General features: G+C 29.8%; 5 protein-coding genes across 8 annotated transcripts in view; 2 read left to right on the top strand and 3 right to left on the bottom strand.

Moving 5' to 3' along the window:
- The window catches only part of LOC117238576 (eukaryotic translation initiation factor 5B), a 32,503-nt gene extending 32,132 nt beyond the window's left edge, over nucleotides 1-371 (bottom strand). For both annotated transcript variants that reach the window (XM_033503588.1, XM_033503589.1), the window contains exon 1: nucleotides 76-371. In XM_033503588.1, the coding sequence (XP_033359479.1) occupies nucleotides 76-109 (34 nt within the window). In that variant the 5' untranslated portion in view covers nucleotides 110-371. The remainder of the gene's footprint in view (nucleotides 1-75) is intronic.
- A 363-nt stretch (nucleotides 372-734) lies between these two features.
- LOC117238584 (60S ribosomal protein L27a) lies at nucleotides 735-3,265 on the top strand. The gene is made up of 6 exons (XM_033503604.1): nucleotides 735-806; nucleotides 1,083-1,146; nucleotides 1,246-1,343; nucleotides 2,609-2,758; nucleotides 2,849-2,985; nucleotides 3,197-3,265. The coding sequence occupies exons 1-5, from the start codon at nucleotides 804-806 to the stop codon at nucleotides 2,975-2,977; spliced, it is 444 nt and encodes a 147-aa protein (XP_033359495.1). The 5' UTR covers nucleotides 735-803; the 3' UTR covers nucleotides 2,978-2,985; nucleotides 3,197-3,265.
- Nucleotides 3,266-3,918: 653 nt separating this feature from the next.
- On the bottom strand, nucleotides 3,919-5,166 carry LOC117238573 (splicing factor 3A subunit 2). The gene is made up of 2 exons (XM_033503585.1): nucleotides 4,381-5,166; nucleotides 3,919-4,312 (listed from the first exon to the last, which is right to left on the bottom strand). The coding sequence occupies exons 1-2, from the start codon at nucleotides 4,924-4,926 to the stop codon at nucleotides 4,034-4,036; spliced, it is 825 nt and encodes a 274-aa protein (XP_033359476.1). The 5' UTR covers nucleotides 4,927-5,166; the 3' UTR covers nucleotides 3,919-4,033.
- A 1,328-nt stretch (nucleotides 5,167-6,494) lies between these two features.
- On the bottom strand, nucleotides 6,495-15,340 carry LOC117238572 (kinesin-like protein KIN-7I). 2 transcript variants are annotated; one of them, XM_033503583.1, is made up of 12 exons: nucleotides 15,001-15,340; nucleotides 14,326-14,560; nucleotides 14,043-14,247; nucleotides 13,631-13,947; nucleotides 13,462-13,561; nucleotides 13,068-13,374; nucleotides 12,832-12,988; nucleotides 12,628-12,766; nucleotides 8,341-12,537; nucleotides 8,084-8,251; nucleotides 7,846-8,028; nucleotides 6,495-7,389 (listed from the first exon to the last, which is right to left on the bottom strand). In XM_033503583.1, the coding sequence occupies exons 1-12, from the start codon at nucleotides 15,152-15,154 to the stop codon at nucleotides 7,330-7,332; spliced, it is 6,222 nt and encodes a 2,073-aa protein (XP_033359474.1). In that variant the 5' UTR covers nucleotides 15,155-15,340; the 3' UTR covers nucleotides 6,495-7,329. The 2 variants fall into 2 exon arrangements, with proteins under 2 accessions (XP_033359474.1, XP_033359475.1); XM_033503584.1 differs by lacking the exons at nucleotides 6,495-7,389; nucleotides 7,846-8,028 and having other exon boundaries at nucleotides 8,090-8,251; nucleotides 8,342-12,537; nucleotides 15,001-15,154.
- Nucleotides 15,341-15,678: 338 nt separating this feature from the next.
- Nucleotides 15,679-23,386, top strand: LOC117238570 (integrator complex subunit 1). 2 transcript variants are annotated; one of them, XM_033503581.1, is made up of 14 exons: nucleotides 15,684-15,947; nucleotides 16,107-16,286; nucleotides 16,392-16,873; nucleotides 16,958-18,247; nucleotides 18,333-18,508; nucleotides 18,598-18,750; nucleotides 18,838-19,515; nucleotides 19,584-21,380; nucleotides 21,437-21,751; nucleotides 21,865-22,327; nucleotides 22,399-22,523; nucleotides 22,584-22,774; nucleotides 22,857-23,129; nucleotides 23,208-23,386. In XM_033503581.1, exons 2-14 carry the CDS (start codon nucleotides 16,121-16,123, stop codon nucleotides 23,321-23,323), a joined length of 6,225 nt encoding a protein of 2,074 aa, XP_033359472.1. In that variant the 5' UTR covers nucleotides 15,684-15,947; nucleotides 16,107-16,120; the 3' UTR covers nucleotides 23,324-23,386. The 2 variants fall into 2 exon arrangements, with proteins under 2 accessions (XP_033359473.1, XP_033359472.1); XM_033503582.1 differs by lacking the exons at nucleotides 22,857-23,129; nucleotides 23,208-23,386 and having other exon boundaries at nucleotides 15,679-15,947; nucleotides 22,594-22,759.
- The last annotated feature ends 90 nt before the right edge of the window (nucleotides 23,387-23,476 follow it).

Raw genomic sequence — 23,476 nt, 5'->3', positions numbered from 1 at the left:
ATATATATTCAAAGTACTGTCATTTTATTTTTATTCAATTACACATGTATACTAATCACATTACTATTTTCTTACCTTTCTTGCCTTTCTTCGGTTGAGATTCTTGCATCTTGATCTACTTTTAAAATTTTCCTTGCGTACGTTCAGTTTTTTAACGGTATTTGTATTGTTCCACTAATAAAATTCTTTTTATGGACAGATTAAATTTCACTTTTAATTATAAGTAATTTCGGAATGATTACACATAAATTATACGAAATCTGCAAACCTCTACCTATCCTTTTAATCCGGTCTGCAGCTATGTGCATAACTTAACCTTAACCATATATCACTAGAATTTTTCAAGATGTACATTATATGAAGATTAAAGCCGACTTCGTATGTGTGACTTGTGGCTAAGAAAATAACTATTAATAAAAAAGATATTCTTGTATTACTATTTCAATTTTTATTTTATAAAATATCTTGTTCTTACGAGCGCAGTATTAATATATTTAAATAAAAAATAATATAAAAAACATAAAATGTAGTTTACATGAAAATCTGAACATCTGTTCAAATTAGCATTTATGCTACCAAATGCTATAAAATAAGTCATTTATCGCACTTAGAATAAACAGCTTAACTTAATAAAAGACAAATTTTGTTCTCTAGATACAAATTATAATAATAGTAATTTTTATTATATTTTTAATAGTTATTTTATGATCATATGGTAGTCAAGGTACAAATGCGCCATCTGGGCAAATATTAATAGGTTCAGTAAAGAGCAAACGTTCTTCGTTTCCTACATCGCGAACAGGATGGTGAGTTAGTAGTTCTGAAATTATTTATTTGTAATCTACAGTTCTTGAAAACATCTTTCGTCAAATAAAATGATAAAGATTATAATTTCACTAAAAACTTATTAAATATTTTTGTAGAATTGTTATTTTTCTTCTTAAGATGATTTATTAAATACTGATTGTAAATATTGTTAACATTGCGAGTTTACGTTATTATTATAACATAACCTTTGTGACAACACGCAATGTGATTATATGAATTTTATTAATTTATTTATTTTCTTTTTTTTTTTATAGTCGACGCATAAAAAGAAGACAAGGAAGCTCCGTGGTCACGTGAGCCATGGCCATGGACGTATAGGTATGATTTTATATAGTTTATTAGTTATAAAATTAATGAGTATAAGAATAATTGAAAATTATACAAAATTGAACTAAATGAAGCAATACTTCATTCTAGGTAAACACAGGAAACATCCTGGTGGACGTGGTAATGCTGGTGGTTTGCACCATCATCGTATCAACTTTGATAAGTACCATCCTGGTTACTTTGGAAAGGTAAATATATTTCAGATTTTTACAAAAAATTAACTATATTAACCCTTTGCACTCGAGGCTTTTTTTGCTCGGGCGAATCAGCAATTCAAGACATTTCATGGCATGTTTGGTGAATTGCTTACCTCTAACTTAGAATGATTACACATATAAATTAATGTATAAAACTTTTATGTTTTTATTTTTATGTATTTTTACGTCTCAAAGATGAAAATTTCTTAAATATTAGTCTGTACTGTTGTTTAGTGTGATATTTTATAAAGCAATTGCCAAAATGCATCCTTGGCTTGTCTGGACACGTATTGCAATAATATATTGTCTAGTGTCTATTGCTGGATTTATTTTATTGAGAGCAGACCCTATAATCCTTTCTATTTCATGTTAGAATGATATGTAGTTTTCCATTTATATCTATTTCTGGGCTCCAACAAAATAGTTTTTGTCACCATTTTAAGGATTTCCTTAAGAAACAGTATATTGAGGCATATTGGTCGACACAATCAATGCTACCCATATATATTATGTAGTTTATTATAGCATTGGGTTTTTTCATCTTAACTTTAACACCACCTCGTAAAATTCTTTTCACATAAGTCAATCCTGCATTATACCAATTGGTTGAACATGTCACGATCCTCTTGTCTTTACATACTGAAACTAAGGTGTTGCTTTTTGGGTATATTATAGTAGACTTGTTACAAAATTTTGGTTTTTTTATAAGATTTGACAAAATCTTTATATTTGTTAGGATTGTTCTGGCAAATTGACATTTCAGTTTCCATAATTCTTTCAACAAGATATAACTTGTATAATATCTGTCTGTGAACATATAATGTCTCCGAGCACCAGGAATTTTCTCCAACAACATTGTATAAAAATGCAACAGTATTCTTGTTGATACCGGAAGGTCAGGTCTTATCAATTTCTTGAATCAAAGAAAATCTTATCACTATATGAAGATGTATCATTTTGTGCTTTGGAAGGTTTTATATCTTATAACGCTTCAATTTTCAAAGAAAATAAACATCGGCATATTGCGTCAAACTGAATGGTGACCAAGAGTCACCGCTCGAGTTGTCACAAAAGGTAAGTAGTGACCGAGGGTCACCTCTTGTATGCAAAGGGTTAAATATTCAATGATGATAACTTTATTATTCACCGGCGATCTGAATTACTTTGAATGTATGTAGTATTCTGATGAGCTGCGTAAATATCAAATCAGTACCAGTAGGAGGAAAACATCAATAAATTTTTATTTTAATTCACAGCTTGGTATGCGAAATTATCATTTAAGGCGGAATACAAAATGGTGCCCCACCTTAAATTTGGATAAACTATGGACATTAGTTTCTGAACAAACCAGACTTAAGTATAAGGATTCAGAAAACAAAGTTCCAATAATTAATTTGGTTAAAGCGGTAAGTGTAAATCGCGAGAGAATTACCGAGAGAACTAACTTCAAAATACTATATTGTAATTACATTTTTGTTCTATATTCAATTTTATAGGGATATTACAAACTTCTGGGCAAAGGACGACTTCCTAAACAACCAGTTATTGTTAAAGCCAAATTTTTCAGTAAACGGGCAGAAGACAAAATTAAGGCAGTTGGAGGAGTTTGTGTTCTGTCTGCCTAAGCATACTGGTACATATTTTATAATAAAACATTGATAAATATGATTAAATTGTAAAAGATTAAAGCATTTAATGATGATAATACGAACGGGCGGTCGGAAAAGTGCGTACAACACTTAAAACCATGTAGATTGTTCTATGTAACTGATTACACCAATCTAACTTCATAATATTTTGTATTTTTTCATAAATAAATTAGTAAAACTTCTTTTACATTTCAGGAACCGAAACGTTCATCAACAAGTCTTCTGTACATTCTAATACGTTTATATTCTTAATAAATGTTAACAATAACAGAGAAAAAAAGAAAAAGCTGTGATACTGTTTTATTTTTTCTTATTTATCAGTATTGTATATATTCTTTAACACGTTGACTGCCACGCGTGTTTTCTAAGGAATCTCCGTCACCAATCGATATTTTAGTAATGCAAGTCGCTCAAATGGTGGTCTCTAGAATGATAGTTCACTTCTTTTGTTTCCATTCCTTCGCATTTGTTTCTCATCTCTCCACTTTCTACAAAATCGGTTTGAACCTTGACCGAGCAGTGAACGGCGTAACTTAAAATCTCTGCCCTAATTCGTTACAGCGTCGAAAAGAAAAATTGAAAACTTATTTCTTAGTTTTACATTCTAAATAATTTTTTAAATAAATCAGTTTCGTATTACTTTTATAACAATTCAACAGTTTTATTATTACAGAATATCTTTTCAAATACCTACGAGGATTCTTCGTAAGTAGTCAAATGAACAATACCCGAATATGGGTTACGCGGCCCGACCAGAAACTTTGCTGACACCCGAATACGGGTGTCGTGCCAGTCAACGTGTTAATAGTAAGAGCGAAATTTTCAAATTGTTTATGATTTTTGAGTATCAGGATACTAATTTTATTAGTAATAAGTATACAAAATTATAACAGTAAAGGATAAAGAAAAATACGATATAACAATGCCACCTCACATTTCTTTTATGTACAAAAAACATTTTTATTTTTGTAGAATGTATATTTCGATATTGATTTATAACCTTTTTCCGCATTGTTTTATCTGAATAAAAAATTATGCTAAATGAGGTGGTGGTGGAGGTATTTGCATGCCAGTAGCTAAAAGTGCTGGTGGTGGTGGTACTGGATTAAATATAGGTGGTCTTGGTGGTGGTGGTACTGGTACCATAGGTGGTCCTAAACCAGGTCGTATTAAAGGAACTGGAGGTGGTGGAACTTTACCAACGGAAGGCTTTTCGTTTTTAAATGCAAATTGTAAAAAGAACTGTTTTGTATCTTTGTTCCAATGTGTCCAAAACTTGCCTTCTGCCTTTTCGACTTCTCTACTAGGTACCTAAAATATTGTAAAATTATATTTTTAACTGCAAAATTATTTATCTTTATATTTTAAAGTAAATTTACCTTGAAAGCTATAGTTTCATAAGGCTCAGCAGCAAACAATAAATATTGCCATTTACGATCTGGTGGTTCAACTCTCTGTTCATATGCTGACATAAACCTATGCCTTGGAATAACATTATCTGCAACTTCTGGATAGTCAACTTGGAATAATAAACTTTGTTGTCCTGATTCTGGATCTCTTTGTTTAGTTACTCTATAACCTGGTCTTCCAATCTTTACAAATTTTTTTGGTTCTACTCGAGGTTTTTCAGGAGCAAGTGTTTGAGGAGCTTCCTTTGCTTCTTTAGCAGCTCTTCTAGCTAGGTTAGCTTGATGTTTTTTACCTTGTGTATGGGCCAAATAACTACCCTCATTATTGTGAAGAGTTAAACATAATTTACATTCGTAAGAACCTAAATGATTTTTCATAAAATATGGATCCTTGTTGAGGTCAATAGTCTCCAACGCAAGTTGTCGTAAACGTTCTCTTCTATCTCGGTTACTTTCTGACCAGGACGCGACACCTCCGCCGCCAGTTTTGCCTCCTGGACGATTTTGAAAATCCATTTCTGACTTTTATATATGTTCTTTCACTTATTTAAATACAAAGTACACTAATGTTTTACTTCTAAACAACACATAGTAGAACTTCAATGTAAGTTAAGTTTCACTAAATTGTATGATATATACACTGACATGAAATGTCGAGAATGTCAGTGCAGCCAATATAAGAGATATAATTACATTACTAACAGAGAGAAAATAAGAGTGCTCACGCCCGTAGTTCTAGTTATTTTACAGTACAGGTACTGCACCATGCGGTCAAATGTTGAATTTAACTAAAATTAGCACACACAGGAACCTATAAAATTAGGGATCTGCTCTGTTTGGTCGTAATTTAGCATATACAAGAACTGTGTATTTAAGCTTAAACCTAGAGATCAATCTTATTTGGTCGCACACCAGCATAGTTGAAAACCTATTGAGTTCTACGCTATGAGAACCTCTTTAATTGTACGGTTCTACGAAGAAGTTCATATCTACTTTTCTGTTCAAAATAGGTAAATTTGAGAATGACAAAATCGCGCATTAATAAAACTAATTGTAAGTTGCCTAAGAGAAATTAATTGTTTACTATATCTTTGGACGACGACACATATAAAGCAGGGTTAAAAATAGTACAAAATTTCAAAATATAATAATTTATTAACAAAAAACAAGGAAAATAAACAATACAATAAACGTTTACAAATATTAGATATACTTAATATGTATGTATATCTCTATACCAATAGACCATTCTATAAAAGAAAATAATTTAAAACGTTTGAATCAAACATTTGTATTATTCAAGTGTAAATTTCTGCCTTTGAAGGGATCTCAATTGCTCTTCCTATTGACTTTCGAGACCTGCGCCCTCCTTTTTTGGTATCTTCGTGAACGCGAATACATTCTCGTAAATTTTTAACTTTGCATTCTCAATTTTTCATGAATAATTGACAATTGAAAATAGTGCGACTATGGATGGTTTTTATTTATTTGGCTCAATGAATTAACCAATTTTAACATTTGACGTCTCATTTGATAGATATTTTTAACACCTACAATTTTTATTCGACTAAAGTATGTCAACTAAAGTGAGTTTCCACGATTTAGTAATGTTTGGAAATTTGAGAAACACCATGGAAGATATGAAATTCAATATTTGTTTACAGCGTTTATAGCAACCTAATAGCTGGTAGCTATTAACTCTGGCTCACTTGAGTTTTTATGAACTGACGAATTTATAATATAATACAAAAGTAAGTCACCTCATATGCAAGGTCGTTGAATTTGTCTCTTTTCCTATGATAAGAATCTACGAAACTTGTTCGTAGAACCGTATGATTAAATAGGTTCTTATCTATGCTAGTGTGCAACCACTGCTAATTTTAGTTAAACTCAGCACGCGACCACATGGTGCAGCACCTGTACATGAAACAACCAGAACTACGGGCGTGAGCACTTTCATTTCTTCTCTGGTACTTCGTAATGACTACATTAAAGTACATACTTCAAGCGAAAGGGAAATAATTTTAGCACTTAATATTTTTTGTTTACATTTTAGTAAGTGAATTTAATGTAGTACAACTTAATTACTTCTTCACTGTTTTAATTGTTATAGTAATAATCTGATATACATGTTTTTTTCTTTTTTTACGTCACAATTACATTATATAATTTAAGTTTGAACTCGGAACAATAATTAATTTATGGCACATTTTATATACAGAGTGCCCCAAACTTAAACGACCATATTGTGAAAACTTCTAATCTACAATCAAAAAGAAGAAAGAGATGTTATATAAAGTTTGTCAATAAATACTTTGTTATATTTTAAACAAATATTGTATGCATGAAATAGGTAATAACGCATTCTTCATCATAGCACACAGAAGTTGACTGTGTTATTGTGTCAGTGTATTTACATATTTTTTATCGTGTGGTAACAATTCCATGTCATTAATAGTTATAAAATATAATATGTAATATAATAAAAACTTTATATAACATTTTTTTCATCTTTTTGACTGTAGATTAAGCCTTTGTGGTTTGGCCAATTAATTTTAAGATACCCCATATATATTAACATTAATGCAATTATATTATGAAAGTTTACAGAATCACAGATTGTGTTTTATTATAAAGTCGGCATGAATGATACAACATATATAAATATAGCCACTTTTTTGCGTCAGAGTACATATAAAAATTAGTTTATCCGTATTTACATTATTTTATGAAAGTACAAAAATATAATATCTCAGAAATGCAGATACTTTAATATTGTTACTATTTACATTAACTTAACAAAGTAGGAATGAATGTAATACTTGAATAGTGATAGCCTTCCTACATATATTTTTAACGATATCATAGGCTATAATTTTTGGAAGATATTTTTATTAATTAGAGTTCCATATGCTTCTTCTATAATTTGAAGACTTTGCAAGCTTTAACACATTGGCTGAAACTTTTTCTTTCATTGCTCTGTAGAAAACATTAAATATATAATGTATAAATTTAATTTTTTAAAACTTTAATTATGCAGAAAGTAGCAGAAAAATAGAAAATCTGAAGAATAAACATGCAGATTCTAAATAACATGCATATGAAAAAATTTTAACAATATATGCAAATATTTAATAAATAATACATAAATATCCTGTTTTAAAATAGAAAGTAATTACTTTTCCATGTTTACACAAGTATAGTGACTTACATGTCACTTGAATTTTGGTTCTGATTACACTAAATAATAATGCATGTACATCCCATTGCATATATAAATAAATAAATTATATTAGTTTCATTCCAATAGTTAAGGACCACCAGAAAAAAAAAACGAAATCTTGATAGTTTAGTTTCAAGCAAAGCATATGTAAAGAACTGTGCTTCTCACAGTTTCATATTTTTTTCCAAGTCAAATTGTTTATTGAGATGTACCATGGAAGTATGTTGTTGATTAGATGTTTCTTTCAAAAATTCAATGCACTTTAAATGTGATGTCTGTGCTTCTTCTAATTCTCTTACTTTATCTTCCAATTCTTTTATTTGTCGGCATCGTGCACGACATACATCTTTTATTATTGCTTTCTCTTTTTCCAATTTCATTATTTTTGTATCATCCTGCACAGTTGTTATGATTGTTTTTTATATAAAATTACTTTATATTTTTACTTACCTTAATTATTTCGTTATTTATCGTAAAAAGTTGTTGTGCATTATTAAATGTTTGACATGCTTGTTCTCTTCTATTAATTCGCCATCGTCTACATATGTCACATTCCCACGCGTTAATGTCGTTTAGAGTCCTTTGAAGTTTTCTTACCTCAGAACTAAGTTCAGCATTCTAAAAAAAAAAATGTATTTTTAATTTTCATTAATTTGATTAATTTTATTTCCTAAAAGTAGATTGAAAAAGATTGGTATTATACACACCTTTTTACGAGATGTGAGCAGAAGTTCCTGCAGTTCCTTACATTTTTGTAGATAAGGAAAATTTTCACTCTGGATTTGGATTTCTAATGCTGAAATTTGTCCATGTTTTGTTACTAGTTGCAATTCTAACTCATGAATTTTTTTTCTTAATACTTGACATGTTTGTCTATCTTCACTAGGATCTGTATCAATTATTACATCTTCTAATTGTCTTCTTTGATTAAATATCTCATTCCTGCTATGTCTTCTTCTGTTGTTTTCAAAAGCTGGACTAGTAGATCTTGAATCACTACTGTTGCTTTTTAGTTCCAATTCAGTTTGATACTCATTAAATTTAATTTGTAACTCCGAATTCCTTTTTTTCAGAGTATCAATAAATTTTTCATTGTCTAACTTTGTACCTCCTACTTGTTTTATGTTAGTTTGTGTCACTGTTTTGAACGTTTTAAGTTGATCTTTCATTTCTTTATTTTCTTCTTCTAAAGTTGTTAACTTTTTCATTAATTCTTTAACCAATTTACTTTCAGCTTGCTGAATGTACATTTTATCTTTTAATTGGTTATCAAGTTCTTTTTTTTTAATAATCAAATCATTGATTTGACTTACATATTCTACAATCTCTTTGTCTTTTTGTGACAATAATAATTTTTTACCTTCTAATTGTAGTGCAATTTTATTCTTTTCTTGAAGAAGTATATCATATTTACTATCTTCTGCAAATAAATATAAAGTATTTTCTCTGGATTTGTGTAACGATAAAGTTTTCTTTAGTTCAGCATTTTCTTGGGACAGTAATTCATATTGATTTTTTAAATTAACTAATTCTTTGAAAGTTTTATTTTTGCTTTCCTGCAGTTCAATTATACGGTTACTTGCACCTTCCAAGTTATTTTGCAACCTTTTGTTTACATCCTTTAATTCTTCCATGTCTGCTTCAGCTTTTATTTTACTTGTACTATTTCTAATTTTTCTTTCTAATTTCGCATTTACTTGTCGCAATTGTTCACATACTTCTTTTAAGTTATCTAATTCTTCTATCAAAGCAATATTTTTGCTATTTAATTCGTTTAATTGTTTATTTAATCCGGTATTTTTTATTTCTTCTGAATTTAATTTATCTTTGATTTCTTCAATTTGTTTTTCCTTTTCCATTTTCAATCTTTCTATTTCTTCTTTATATCGTTCTATGCTTTCTTTTCTTTCTTTAACTTGATTTTGTAGTATTTCATAATCTGGTATAATAGTTTCGAATTTAGTTTTATATTCGGATAGCATGTCACATTTGCTTTTCAAAAGTGCTGTGATGTTTTCAATTCGAGATGCTTTTTCTTTTACATCGCGGTTTAATTCGTTATAAGCTTCTGTGAGATGTTCAAAATCAAGTGTCATTTTATAAATAGCTTGATTGGTTACTTTCAGTTCTGAGGAATTTGCTTCTATAATATTTTTCAATTGTTTTTCATTAGCTTCAAGACCTTCAATATTGTTTTTCAATTCTAGATTTTTTGTTTTATGGATTTCTATAGTGCAAAATAACTCTTCTATTTTCTTTTCATACCGTTCCTTTTCAGATTTCATATTAGACTGAAGTTCAATTTCTTTGTATTTAAGAGCTTCTTGTACTTGTTTTTCTCGTTTTTGTGCAACAATAGATGCTTGTCCTTTCTGTTGAATATCTACTTTACATTGTTTGTCAAATTCGCTTTGTAAATTATTGAAATCAGTTTCTAGCACTTCCATTTTTTCTTTAAGTATCTCTTTTTCATGATTACTTTCTTTCATAAGGTGTCTTAATTGGTTAATTTCATCTTGCTTTTTTATACATAAACACTCCGTTTTTGTTAAATCAACATGTAATTTTTCATTTTCTATTTCCAATTCTTTAGCCCACAACACTGCGCGCTTTTCAGCATCTGCACTTTGCCGCTTTTCATCCTCTAATTTTAGTTTGTCTTTTTCGAGTAATTCTCTCATTTCTTTAATTACTTCTTCTTCTTTCAACATGATCGTTTGCAAAAAAATGATGAAAATTTCGTCTGCAGTTTTATTTAAAAAATCTAAAGAATTCAATTTAAATGACTTTAATTCTTTGATCATACGTTCCTTAATAGTATTTAACTCACAATGTAAGTTTTTTTGTTTTCCCAAATCTATTTTAAGCTTTCCTATATATGACTCTAATTCGTTTACTCGCAGTGTTACATGTTTTTCTGTTTCTATACTTTTTTGTTTTTCTTGTTCTAATTTATCACATTGCTTTTTTAGAAGTTCTAATTCATTTTTATATTTACATTTAATATTTTCAGTTAATATAGTTAATTCCTTTTTTTGGTTTGTTGTTAAATCTAATTCATGTTTCAGTGATAATATACATTCATTCAAATCACCAGTCGTTCTATTTAATTTAGTAATAAGATTACCTTTATTTTCATTTTCAACCTTTAAACCTTCTAATTGTATTTCTAGTGTCATTTTTTCGGTCTGCGTTAGTTTTTCTTTCACGAAGAACTGTTCGAGTTCTTTATTCATACATGATAATTCATTCTCAAGAATTTGAGCTTTCTCTGTAGCTGTAGCTGCTAATATCTTTTTTTCTGCTACTGTTTGTTGTAACGCTTCATTATCGAATCTTAGTGTATTGATTTGGTCCAATAAGTTTTCTTTTTGCGTCCTAAATTTACTAAGCATAGAAACAAAATGTGCACTATTTTTCTTTATTTCATCTATATCTTTTTTCACTTGTTCGATATTATTTTGAAGGTGCTCGATTTTCGTTTCATTATGAAGCTTTTCAAGTTCGTCACATTTTTTTATATATGAAACTGAAAGTTCATCGTGGTCATGCTTCAAAGTCCATAATTCGTTATTTAAATGTTGAACCTTCTCCTCTACAAAGCTTACATTCATTCTATCTATAAAACTAGTGTTCAAGGATGTATCAGTAAAACTTACATTCAACTCTTGATTAACCTTAAGTTTTAATGCTTCAGTATCCTCACATTTCTGATTGAACTTTTTTTGTAAGTCTTCCAATTTGTGATTTAAAATTTTTGCTTCAAGTTTAAAAGCTCTACGACTCTCACTTATCTTCTTTAAATGTTCACATTGACCACAGGATGATAATTTTAAATCACTTAATTTTTTATTTAAACGAGATAGATGAGTAACTTTGTCCTGTAATACTATAACTTTATTTGACAGTTCCTCGTAATTTTCTCCTTGTAATATTTTCTCCATAGTCTCATTTGACTTTTCAGGATTATCAGGTACTATAGATGAATGCAATGAATTGCTATTTACTTTTTCATTGCATGGGTTATCAAAATCCTCCATACTTTCTAATAGATTATTGGAAATCTTTGCATTTTCATTAGTTAATATTGTTATTTTCATTTTTAATTCTGCTATCTTGGTTTTTAAAATATTGTTTTCCAATCTTAATTGTTCTATATCGTTTTTGGAATCTACGTTTTTTATTAAAATCATTTTATTATTCAAAATATCACACTGTTCTTTCAATATATCACCTTCCTCAATTTTATCTATTAGATCAGAGGAAAGTTCATTATTTTCTTGCATTAAACATTTATTTTTTTCAGTCAATATTGTAACTTCATCCTTATAAATACAATCATGGTCATATAATAGTGATTTACTTTCTTTAATATTTTCAAGTTCCTTATTTTTATCTGCAATAATAGTTGATAATTCAATATTTTCTGTTTTCAATGCATCAATTTTATTTTGATGTTCAATTAATAATTGTTCATTATTGTATTCTCCTACGGTTTTTGAGCGAAATGATTCTAATTGTTCATTTAAGACTGTTATATCACCTTCTAAATTAATCTTTTCTTCCGTAATTTTTGAAATCTGTGTGTAAAGCTCAGTAATTGTTGTTTGAAAATTTAATTCAGTTTCTTTCGAACGTTCGTTTTCAACGGACAATTTATTTGACATTTCCATATTTTCATTTGTTAATAAATAAATAGTTTTTTCGAATTTTTCTATATCTAATTTAAGGCTTCGAACATCATCCTTTATTTCGGCCAATTCTTGACTTTTCAACTTTACCTCTACTGCTAATTTATCTTTCTCTTCTTCTAATTGTATTACATAATTTAGAGAACATTTATCAATTCTGTTATTTTTAAAACCATCACAAACAAACTGTATTTCCGCTTGTTCTCCTATGTTCTTGATAAAGATGCAAAATCATAAAAACATATATGTATAAAATTAAAGAATATTTTAAGGCATAGGCATATAAATATTAATTGCACTTACATGTTTGCAACAATGGTTTCCTTCACACGTTAGTTGTTTCTCTAAAGTTGTAAATTCACGAAGTTCAGTAAGTTGCGTTGTCAGGTCCACGATACATTCCCGTAAAATACTTTTCGGTGTAGAAGGACATATTTGATCTCTGTTGCAGATAAGAGGAAACGTTAAATTGTAATAGACAATATTTTAACAATGAAAAATATATACCTAGAAGTTTGTATCAAAGTATCTTGTGTTTCTGGCATTAGAAATAAATTATCACTTTTCATACATTTAACATGTTCATTTCCAATATTATCATTCATTTTGATTTCATAATCTACTTCATAATCAATTGCTTCTGATTCAAGATCTGTCTGAAATGCTGAAAATGCAAAGTCAGCTAAATTTTTAAGTAATAAAGAACATTGTGAAAAACAAATTGCACAATGTAATAAATTTACTTTCATTTGTGTCAACTGATTGCATAATGTTTTTTTTATGTAGTTTCTCAGGTGAAATTTCTTTTATTGTTGGTAAGCAAGTTTGAGTATGAAATACAGGGAAATACGGTTTGATCATTCCAGGATTATACCAAATTTCTCTTCTTTTAGACTTATAGTTAAGTGCTTTTTCACAATTTTTTTCATATCCAGAAATAGTTCGAGTCTTTAATAATTTTATACGTTCTTCTAACAAGTGACATTTCTGTTGTAGTTTTTCAGATTCTACTTCTTCTACTTCTATAGATGAGTTTCCATTTCTTATTTGCTAATGAAATAATTCCAATATAGCACAGCAATTGTCATAAAAACATGGGTTAATTTTTAAAATAAAATTACAATTAATTGTACAAACCTCTAATTTCACTTGTTTTGCATAATGAAGAAGCGATGCATCAAACATAACTTCGTTTTTTTGTGGTTTAGTTTTAATTTTTTTAGTATGTGATGCAAACCTAAATATCAAAAATAATATTCTAATACATGTAAAGTTATAAATGGCATTGTAAAAATGGCATACTAACAATAGAGTGTAATATGTTTCCTCTAAAGCAACAGGTGTTACTGTACATATTACTGCTATTAAAGCATTGCCACTTAATGATGACTGCAGTAATTCTGTTAATTTACTATTATGATAATCAATATGTTCCTGGGCATTTTGTGACTTACTTATTTGTGTAATTATTGATTCTAGAGTAAAAAGAGATATATCAGTTTGATGTTCTTCAATACCTTTTGTACAATGAACTTTTGTAAAACCAGCAAGATCTACCAAATTTAATTGTGATAATTGTACAATATTGTTTGAATCTCCTTCAATTTGTTGACTTTCAATTATCTAAAAAGTATGTGTATCTATTACACTAAATATTACAATAAAGTGTGTGTTTATATATATATACATATAATATAAAATATTCTATGTAATCTTACAATTTGAAATATGCTATGACTATTAATATGTTTATTCTTAATTCCTTCTTTCATTATAGATAACATATCATCCGAAGAATTTGTAATTTTTTCTGTACATTTAACAATTATTTGTTCATTGTTATCTTTGTATAATTCTAAATCAATTTGGTTTTTATCTAATAAGTCATTTATTTTCTCATCATAAATTTCTAAATAAGATACCCTAGAAAAGAATAAATAAAATAAATAATAATAAAAATAAATAAAAATGTACAATCTAAAAATAATTTTTAATGCAAACCTTAATAAAAATTCACATTGAATGATATTTGAAATAGCATTAAATATGTATTCAGCAGTAAGTGGTATTATGCCTGGATCTTCTGAAGTGCCTGTCACTGTGTATGTTTTACCAGAATGAAACTGACCATAAAAAAATATTGTTCCATTGAAACCATCTATAGTAGCATCAACAATAGATTTTATAATACTATCAAATACTTTGGAATTTTTTGTATTTACATCAAAGCTATAATCTATAAAAAAAATATTAAAAATTAATAATATGATAATAATAAATACTACAGAGTAAATATTGCTTACTATGTAAATGAAACTATAACATATAATATATAAATTTTCTCCTTTCTTGAAATGTATATAATAGAAAAAAATGTAGGTTATAAATATCATAATGCATGAATGTTTATAATTCTATTACCTATTTTATATAAATAAATATTAATTATATATTCAGTGATTTATAATAATAATGTTTAACATAATTTAGTATATCAACAAACAATTATCAACTAGTTGTTTGACAATTAATGAAACTTTTGCATTTCTAATAATTAATATTCTTAGTAAAAATATAATCTTTCATTAAAAAGATAAGTAGGTTATATTTTGATAATTATTCCTGTACATATGAAGGAATAAAAATTAAAACAGCATTGCAATTATTGACACATACCAAACTGAAATTCATTATCCCTCCACTTGTTTGTCTCTTGATCTAATGAAACAATCGAATTTCCCTTTACGATCCATTGCATTGATAAATTTTCATCTTGTTCTTGTTGAATCAAAGGCCTCAATTTGACTCCTACCTTAACATCGCTTAACATTTTTCTTTATTAATATGTTGGACGAAGTAGCATAGAAATTTTGAAAAGAATGTTTGTGTGCGACTACTTCGTCTTTAACTAATTTGTTACGTCTCCTCATATCGCTCGGCACATCGCAACTGCCATTTGAAATGACGACTGCTTCAACTTCAACACTCATTTAAATTTAAATTTTCTATGGTCTGATTGGTTCATTTAAGCATGCAATACAATAAGCAAGAACGTGATAAGACTATAAATATATTGAATTCCATATGCTAAAAAATACATTTGAATATTGTATGTTTTAGAACAGCATACGTGTTTAATACATTATTTAATGATTTCTTGATGACTAATTGCAATATTCTTAGAATTTAGAGTTAAACTGATAAAAATTTAAGTCGTAAATGCATTATTCTTTTATTAATGTAAGTACAGATTTCAACAATAAAAAGTACATTTAAAAGCAAAAATTAAATTGTTAATATTCGATATTTTTAGTTTTTGACCTTGCAATTATTGCTCTTCAGTTTAAATTTATGATTACCGGATCCAATTGTCAATTCGATCTTATCGAATTTTTAGCAAAACGATATCGATAGTGGTGACTGTGTATGTCTGCTACTGTTGTTGGCCGAAAGTGTTCTGTTTGGAAGAACATTAATTTATTGACGTAGGAAAATAATATTATATCTACATTTTCAATTGTAATAAATTACTTCATGTATTTAATATTGCTAGTAATGTATTATATTAGATATATTTTCCGGAAAAGAAATTTTTGGAATTTCGTGTTATAAATGTTGCATAGGTTAGTTTAATGCGAAATATTTTCAAATATTTATTTATTATTATTTTATGATAATTCTGAATATTATATTATGATGATTCTATATATCTATTTTATCCAAAAAGTGAACAGTGTGTCAGTGATTATTAACTACGCTTTCTATTTTCATAAACTTAAAAGATACAAATATCATAATGGATCGTGGAAAGGCAGGAATTGGCAGAGGTGCAAAAAGTAAAATTGCTCAGCATCCTTCTGATTTATTTGCACTTGGATCCAAAGGTTCGCGTAATGAAAATTCTGATGTTAAAAGACCAGGTGTTATTCATTCTAAGCAAAGTAGTAATACTTCAACTTCTGGTAAATAAAAGATTGTTATTTTAATATATGTCCAGACAAATTTGAAGAAAATTAAAGAAAATTTATGATACAATTTATTTATCTAACATATACAAAATTATGTAGGAACTGACAGAAAAAGAGAAGCACCATCAGGATCACTTCAATCTTTTCAATACATTCCACAAAAAAAACCTAAACTTGCTGCACATGTTTCTCATCAACGACCACCATTCTCAAGTGCTGAAGCTTGGGAATTGGTAGCCATAGATACTGATCCAGCAGATTTTGTTCCAATGGTCCTAGAAGCTAATGATAATGATGAAGGTGACAAAGTTATAGGCATTATTTGTGGTGCCATAAAAACACTTAAAAATCAGAAGTGGAAACCTGATACATTGGTATACATGGGATTATTATACTTAGCAAAAATTCGTCCTTCTATGTTTTCAAATGATTGTATATTACACGCACTATCCTCTTTATTGAAACGGGATCAAGGACATAATTATAAAACGAAAGGAAACCCATTAGTTCCTGTACTTGCAGCTAATTTGTTAATGAAGGGATTTCATGATAAAAGAAATTGGCCAGAAATCTTTGTTAAGGTTGTTCATAGATATATTATATTAATGCTTATTAGTTATATGTAACATTTAATTTAGAATTAATTTTTATTATCCTTTTCCTAGCTATACATTGAGGATGCTTTAGGTGAAAGAGTATGGGTTGATCATGAAGAATGCAAAGGTTTTGTAGATAATATTTTAACAGGATTTAATACAAGGCATCCACCAAAAAGTGTCCTACAACCAGAACTATCTGTATTAACACCACGAGATTGTCATAGTCCATCTACAATTGACGATGAAGATCCAGGATCTTCATCTGTACAGTTTTCTGGCGACAAAGAAAAAATAGAGTTTCCTATTACTCCTAGATACACTCATTGTATAGAGAACATAGAGTTCATTGTTCTTGAAGCTGTGAAAGAACAGTTGAATAGACGACAACCAGAGTCAATTACCAAAAACTTCCTAAAATTACTTTCTTCAGCCTGTGGTTTTGTAGAAATCAGAAATATTGCCGTTCCAAGATTAGAAGTATGGTTGCATAATCCGAAACTAATGAGACCTGCCCAAGAATTACTGAGTTATATTTGTTACAATTGTACTTCTCATACACAAAGAGATGTTGAAGTTATAAGTCAATTAGTAAAAATGAGATTGAAAACTAAAGCTGTAATTAATTTATATCTAAATGGCGTAAAGGAATTAATCGGCTTGCACCCTGAAAATTTATGTACTATCTTAAAACATACAATTTATAACGAATTATCTAATGCAAGAAATCCAAATAATATGCCAATGATAGGTGTAATGTTTCAAACTTTATCCGAGCAAGCGGCTAAGTTACTTGCAGAAATATTTCAGGATTTATTAATGAACCGAGAAGATTATCTGAGACCTTTACGTGCTTTACTCAGAGAAATCGTACGTGTTTGCCGACACGATATTAATTTACTTATTTTTGCGCGTACATTGATGTCCGAAAGACAGGATATAGCGCAACAGTTGCTTAATTTTGAATTCAAAGAACGAGTCTTCATTTCAATTGCAGATTTATTGTGCTTATGTATGTTACTAGCTATCAGCCCACAAGTTAAAGAAGCTGCAGCATTAGCACAAAGAGGTGATAAAAAAGATATAGCTTTATTACATCAATTTCAGAACATGGTAGCAACAATACAATTCGAAGCCGTGTTATGGCTACAGAATTCGGCGCCACAGATGTACGCCATTGGAAAAAATGAGCTCCTTCATGCCTTACATAAAATTTTACTGCTTGAACCACCAGAGCAGTACTATAAATTAGATAATTGGCCACCCGAATCTGATAGAGTATTTTATTTACGTCTTATTTCGGATGTTCCATTATTACAGAATACATTGTTAAGACTATTACTGATTGGTTTTTCAAAAGTATATATTTAAAATGATAAATTTATTTATTTTTATAGCATGTCTCTCTAGTATAATAGTTTGTGTTGTATACCTTGTCTTTTAGGAAAATGGCATTACTCATTCAGAAACATTAGATTTGGTGGATCAATTAGTTAGACGAGCGGCAGCTAACTCAACTGAGAGTTTCCCGACATTACAAGCTGATAAATTGGATATAATTGAACTTATTTTTAACTTGTGCATTTATCAACCACCAGGAACTATAAACATACCGTCAAAGTATTTACAGATTTTAATAATATTATAAATTTAAAGTAAAATTCAGTTCAGTAAAAATTCATATTAATTACTTATTTCACTTTATTTAGCTATGTACCACCTACTTTGGCAATATCAAATTTATATTGGAAAGGGTGGATAATGTTATTAATACTGGCTGCTCACAATCCTTCTACTATTGGTGCTGTTGCATGGAAGAGGTATCCCATTTTACGGACTCTAATGGAAATGTGTATTACGAAGTAAGTTTAAATTTTTGAGTAATCTTGCAGAGAAAAATACTTATATTCTTTCTCAACAGATCTTTTTTAATGTGTTATTTCTTATAGTCATTTCTCCTATCCACCACCAACGATGGCATTACCAGAAATAATAGAGCAAGAACGTTCGAAAGAATTGCAAGTTGAAGCTATAGAGAAACAAGAAATATTAGAATACGAATCGCACTTAGCTGCTGCATCAACAAGAATACAAATATCAGAACAAAACAGTTTATTACTATCACAACTAATGACTATGGAACCAACTGGAATTGCTAGGAGACCACCTCCAGCAGTATTGGAACAAATACAATCATTAAATGTGTCTCATAGGTTGGGACATTTACTTTGTCGATCTCGTAAACCAGATTTCTTATTAGATATAATACAAAGACAACAACAGAGTTCGTCTCAGAGTATGCCATGGCTAGCAGATCTTGTACAAAATAGCGAGGGATCTCTTAGTCAATTACCTGTACAGTGTCTTTGTGAATTTTTATTATCTACTAGTACTCAAGCTGTGGAGAAGCAACCAAGACAACAACAGCTATTAGCCCATCTTCAAATGTTATTAACTGATCCCGAACAGGATCGACAACATGCTTACGAGGTTTTAGAATATTTCTTAAGAAGACTGAGCAGTCAACAAACTGGCAGCCGCCTTCAAGCAATTACAGGTTTGAAGATGGTACTTGGATCAATACCTACTGAAGAGGAATCTATGGATATAGATGGAGAGAATGAAAAGTAATTTCATAAGTTCACTTTTAATAATGCTCCTTCAAGTTTAAAACTAATAAAACTATTTGTTTTAGGGAGATCTGGCTTCTTCGCAAATTACCGTCCATACCTCATTTCTTATCAGTACGATCTTTAGTTTCTACTGCTCTTCGAGGTGCATGTCAAGTCGAAAATAACCCAGATCTTGTACATGCGTACATATCTTATCTTGCTGCGCATACTACAGACGATGATTTACCCGATTTAACTGATTTAGTTAACGAAATAGCTCAATTAGTAGTCGAACGAAGTACGATTATAGCAGCTATTCTACCGCAACCAGAAATTGATAATCCACCAAATAAAGCAGCTAAACAGACTTTGCATGCTTTCATGGTGATTTTCTGTAATTATCTAGAAAAAGCTCGATCTCCACGAGCAGAGGAATATACCTGGTCTGAAAGTCAAGACCAGATATTAGTACAATGGAGTACAGGAGAAGAGTGTACTATGCATATTTTAGTTGTTCATGCTATGATAATCTTATTAACGTACGACTCTGATGATGATGTATTGTTTGATGCTTTACTTGAAACTTGGTTTCCATTGAATACAGAACCACCAAAAGCATTCCTCGTTGATACAAGCGAAGAAGCTTTATTAATACCTGATTGGTTAAAACTAAGAATGATTAGAAGTAGTGTACCACGTTTAATTGACGCAGCTCTTAAAGATTTGGAACCACAACAACTGGTTCTTTTTATTCAGAGCTTCGGTATTCCTGTTCCTTCAATGACTAAATTACTCCATACATTGGATACTGGTGTGCAAATTGACCCGAGTTCTGTTGGTGAAGCAGTACTCGATAAGACGTATATGGCACAATTAGTTGAAGTTCAACACAGAAGAGGGGCAACGGGTGGACTAGTCTTTGTACAAGTTTTACAATTGATGGAGCCAGAGTTACCTGATGAAAATGCTGTAACTATCGCACAATTACAGGAACCTTTACCTCTAAGTGCTGTAGTTCAAATACAATCTGTCATACAATCTTCTGTTAAAACGGATGTCCCACATTTAATCAATAGATTATTTATCGAAAATATACCAATGAATCAAAAGGTAGATGCATATCGCCGATTACATAAAACCTTAGCAAAAGATTTGCAGAAATCTGCTAAAGAAAGTGGAGCTGCTGTGTTAGCAATACAACATATATGTAGTGTATTAAGTTCAATGCAAGTTAAACAATTCTTAGCCTCGCTTGTTCACATGCCTCAGTATTCTTGCACCCTAATGCGAGTAATATTGTTGCCTTTAAAAAAGCCATCGACTTCGAAACAAGTGGTTGAATTAGCCCGTAATATGTGTCTAAACTTGATACAGCTAATAGGAGATGTAAAAGCACCAGTTCTATCTATTTTAAGAGACTTTGCAAACGTGCAATTAACCAAAACGCCAAAAAGCATGGAATTAACGATGTTGATGCAAAATCGGGATCCTGGATCTATTTTAGAAAGCACGGATCCAGTGAATTTGGAAGCAGTTGGACGTAAGTTATTAAATATTTGTCTGAAACAACAGAAAACCGACGTTCTTGTTGAGGCAATGGCAAGATTACTAGTAAATGATAGTAATGAAGGCATTTTGAAGCCACGAACTGGTGTATTAATCGATTGGTTAGCATCTGTTGAACCAGAATTAATTGGAACATGTCCTACTCTCCAAATGAAACTTTTATTTGGGAAAACGAAGATACAAATGAAAGTTGATAACAATGTTATGAGTTCACATTCATTTAGGCCCTACTTGTTAACTTTATTGACGCATAGGGCAAGTTGGGCAACTTTGTACAAATGTGTTGGACATTTATTAGATAAATGTGATGATGGGTAAGTAAAAAATAATTTAAAAAATATATGAAGGTAATATAATGTTATTTTCATAGGTATGACCCGACAGCTGTTTTAGACTTCTTGTGGGCATTAACTTGTAATCCAAAACTCTGGCAAGGCAGAGACAAATTCACGCCAAAACATTATGTTCCAGAAAATATTTTACTTTTACACGAGAAACAGTTACTAACACTTGTAGCGTATATAGTTGCAGAAGCTGTTATCATATATAATTGTCAAAACAGAAACATTGCACTTGCTCGAATGGATTCTCGTCTTGATTTATTATTACACTGTGTTTCTACAGACGATCATTTGGTAGCCAGTGTAGTAAAATATTTGGCTGCACGTATGATGAATGACTCAGAGTATGTCTAGTTTAATGTAGTATTAAGTTTTTTTTGCAGAAACAAAGCTTAAAAAAAGAGTAAGTTTCCTTTTTTAATAGAAGTTTTCTAAATATTTCTCTTTTATTTTTTAGTATTGATTCAGATATGGTCCATCAATTCTTGTTACACATGTACATGAAAATACCTAAAGTAATATGTTACTTAGACACATTTCAAACTAAAAAGTTTGTTGGAGGAGCAAAAATTACAAAATGGACGGGTTCTGTGTTAGATTGTATGAGTCATTCTTTGTTAACTGCTCTAGCAGCAACACCGCGGCAAAAGTCATGGAATTCTAGGTCTCAAGACTTCGAATTATGCGCCCGAAAAATGGCTGCTGTGCATCCTATCTTAGTGTTACGACAACTTCCAATGTTAGCGTCGTCACTAATGGGAAGATCTTATTTGGATTTTAGTCAATTTAGAGCAGGTCATCATCTAAATCTTTTTGTACAAATAATGGGATTACTGGAATTACTACAACCACATTTGTTTAGTGAAGAACATCAGACTGCTTTGGAAGATACACTGGAGAATTACTTTCAGTGCTTCCAAGTATGTAAAGGAATATTTATATATTATTAATATGAATCAAATTAAAAATAGCTAATCTGTTTTATTTTCAGAATTATGGTCCAGTAAAAGATCTTATACCACTCTTAAATAGATTTATTACATTACTACAAGCATACATCTCTTATAATGCACAAAGGGCATTGAAATATTTGCAGAAACATGCTCAGGCTCTACAGTAAGTAGTAACTATAATTTCTTCTATGAATTTCAGATATCAGCTTACACTTACATATAGTGAATTGCAGGTACATTATCCAAATCTAGTTACACTTAGAACGCTTGTATCAGGCATTCCAATGCCAAGAGAAGGAGAAGACATAGAGGAGATTTTAATTACTGTTCCTCCTACTCCACCTCCGGCAGAATCCATTATTCCACAGCATTGGCCTTCATTGTTAACTACATTATCTAAACTGCAAGGTGAAGGTATGATTAGAAAATACGATTTAATTTCAATTTAAATATCGTTATAATATTAGAATATACAAATTTTAATATTATGCTTTAGATGTATTTAGCGCTCTTCAAGAAATTGAGCATTTGTCATCACGAAAACCTTCAGTTTTGGAATCTATAACAGACAATATAGCAGAATTGCTTGTATCTCCGCAAAGTAACATAAGATCTCTTGCTCATACATTATTAGCAAGAGCATTAAAACATCGCCCAGCATCAAATGCAAATATCTTGTCTGCATTTCAAAGGTGTTTGGACAGTTCTAGAGCTGATATATTAATGTCAGCTTTAGAGAAGTTACCAGAAATTGTATTATGTATGCAAGGTATATTTCTCTTTAGTTTATTCTAGTACCTGTTTTGATAATATATATTGTATTCTGATAAATTATATTTTATTTCAGAACACGCTTTACCGTTAATGCAAAAAGTATTTGAATTAGGAGTAAATTCAAATGTGAATACTATACCATATATAAATAAAACCATTGCTCTGCTAAATACACAACAAGGTTGTTAATATCATGAAAATTGTAATTTTATATTTTGTATAAAATGAAATAAAGATTTTTTTTTATAAAAATGGCGCTTGTTTTATTCAGGTAGTAATATATTTTTAAAAATAATATTAATGAAATTATTATATGAAGTTGAAAATGAATTTTTTCTGTAC

This window comes from Bombus vosnesenskii, unplaced genomic scaffold, assembly GCF_011952255.1.
Source record: "Bombus vosnesenskii isolate JDL3184/JDL3185 unplaced genomic scaffold, Bvos_JDL3184-5_v1.1 scf7180000013542, whole genome shotgun sequence".
NCBI classification, from domain to species: Eukaryota; Metazoa; Arthropoda; class Insecta; order Hymenoptera; family Apidae; genus Bombus; species Bombus vosnesenskii.
This window is presented reverse-complemented; position numbering and strand designations above follow the sequence as displayed.

Bases quoted from the DNA above. Each gene is read 5' to 3' on its own strand.
- LOC117238584 (XM_033503604.1), top strand. The intron at 1,147-1,245 runs GTATGATTTTAT...ACTTCATTCTAG, and splicing joins CCATGGCCATGGACGTATAG to GTAAACACAGGAAACATCCT. The intron at 1,344-2,608 runs GTAAATATATTT...TTTAATTCACAG, and splicing joins ATCCTGGTTACTTTGGAAAG to CTTGGTATGCGAAATTATCA.
- LOC117238573 (XM_033503585.1), bottom strand. From the start codon at position 4,926: ATGGATTTTCAAAATCGTCCAGGAGGCAAAACTGGCGGCGGAGGTGTC. The intron at 4,313-4,380 runs GTAAATTTACTT...ACAATATTTTAG, and splicing joins ATGAAACTATAGCTTTCAAG to GTACCTAGTAGAGAAGTCGA.
- LOC117238572 (XM_033503583.1), bottom strand. From the start codon at position 15,154: ATGTTAAGCGATGTTAAGGTAGGAGTCAAATTGAGGCCTTTGATTCAA. The intron at 13,948-14,042 runs GTAAGATTACAT...CATACTTTTTAG, and splicing joins GTCATAGCATATTTCAAATT to ATAATTGAAAGTCAACAAAT. The intron at 12,989-13,067 runs GTAAATTTATTA...TTGCATTTTCAG, and splicing joins ATCAGTTGACACAAATGAAA to CATTTCAGACAGATCTTGAA.
- LOC117238570 (XM_033503581.1), top strand. From the start codon at position 16,121: ATGGATCGTGGAAAGGCAGGAATTGGCAGAGGTGCAAAAAGTAAAATT. The intron at 16,874-16,957 runs GTTGTTCATAGA...TCCTTTTCCTAG, and splicing joins GGCCAGAAATCTTTGTTAAG to CTATACATTGAGGATGCTTT. The intron at 19,516-19,583 runs GTAATTTCATAA...TATTTGTTTTAG, and splicing joins ATAGATGGAGAGAATGAAAA to GGAGATCTGGCTTCTTCGCA.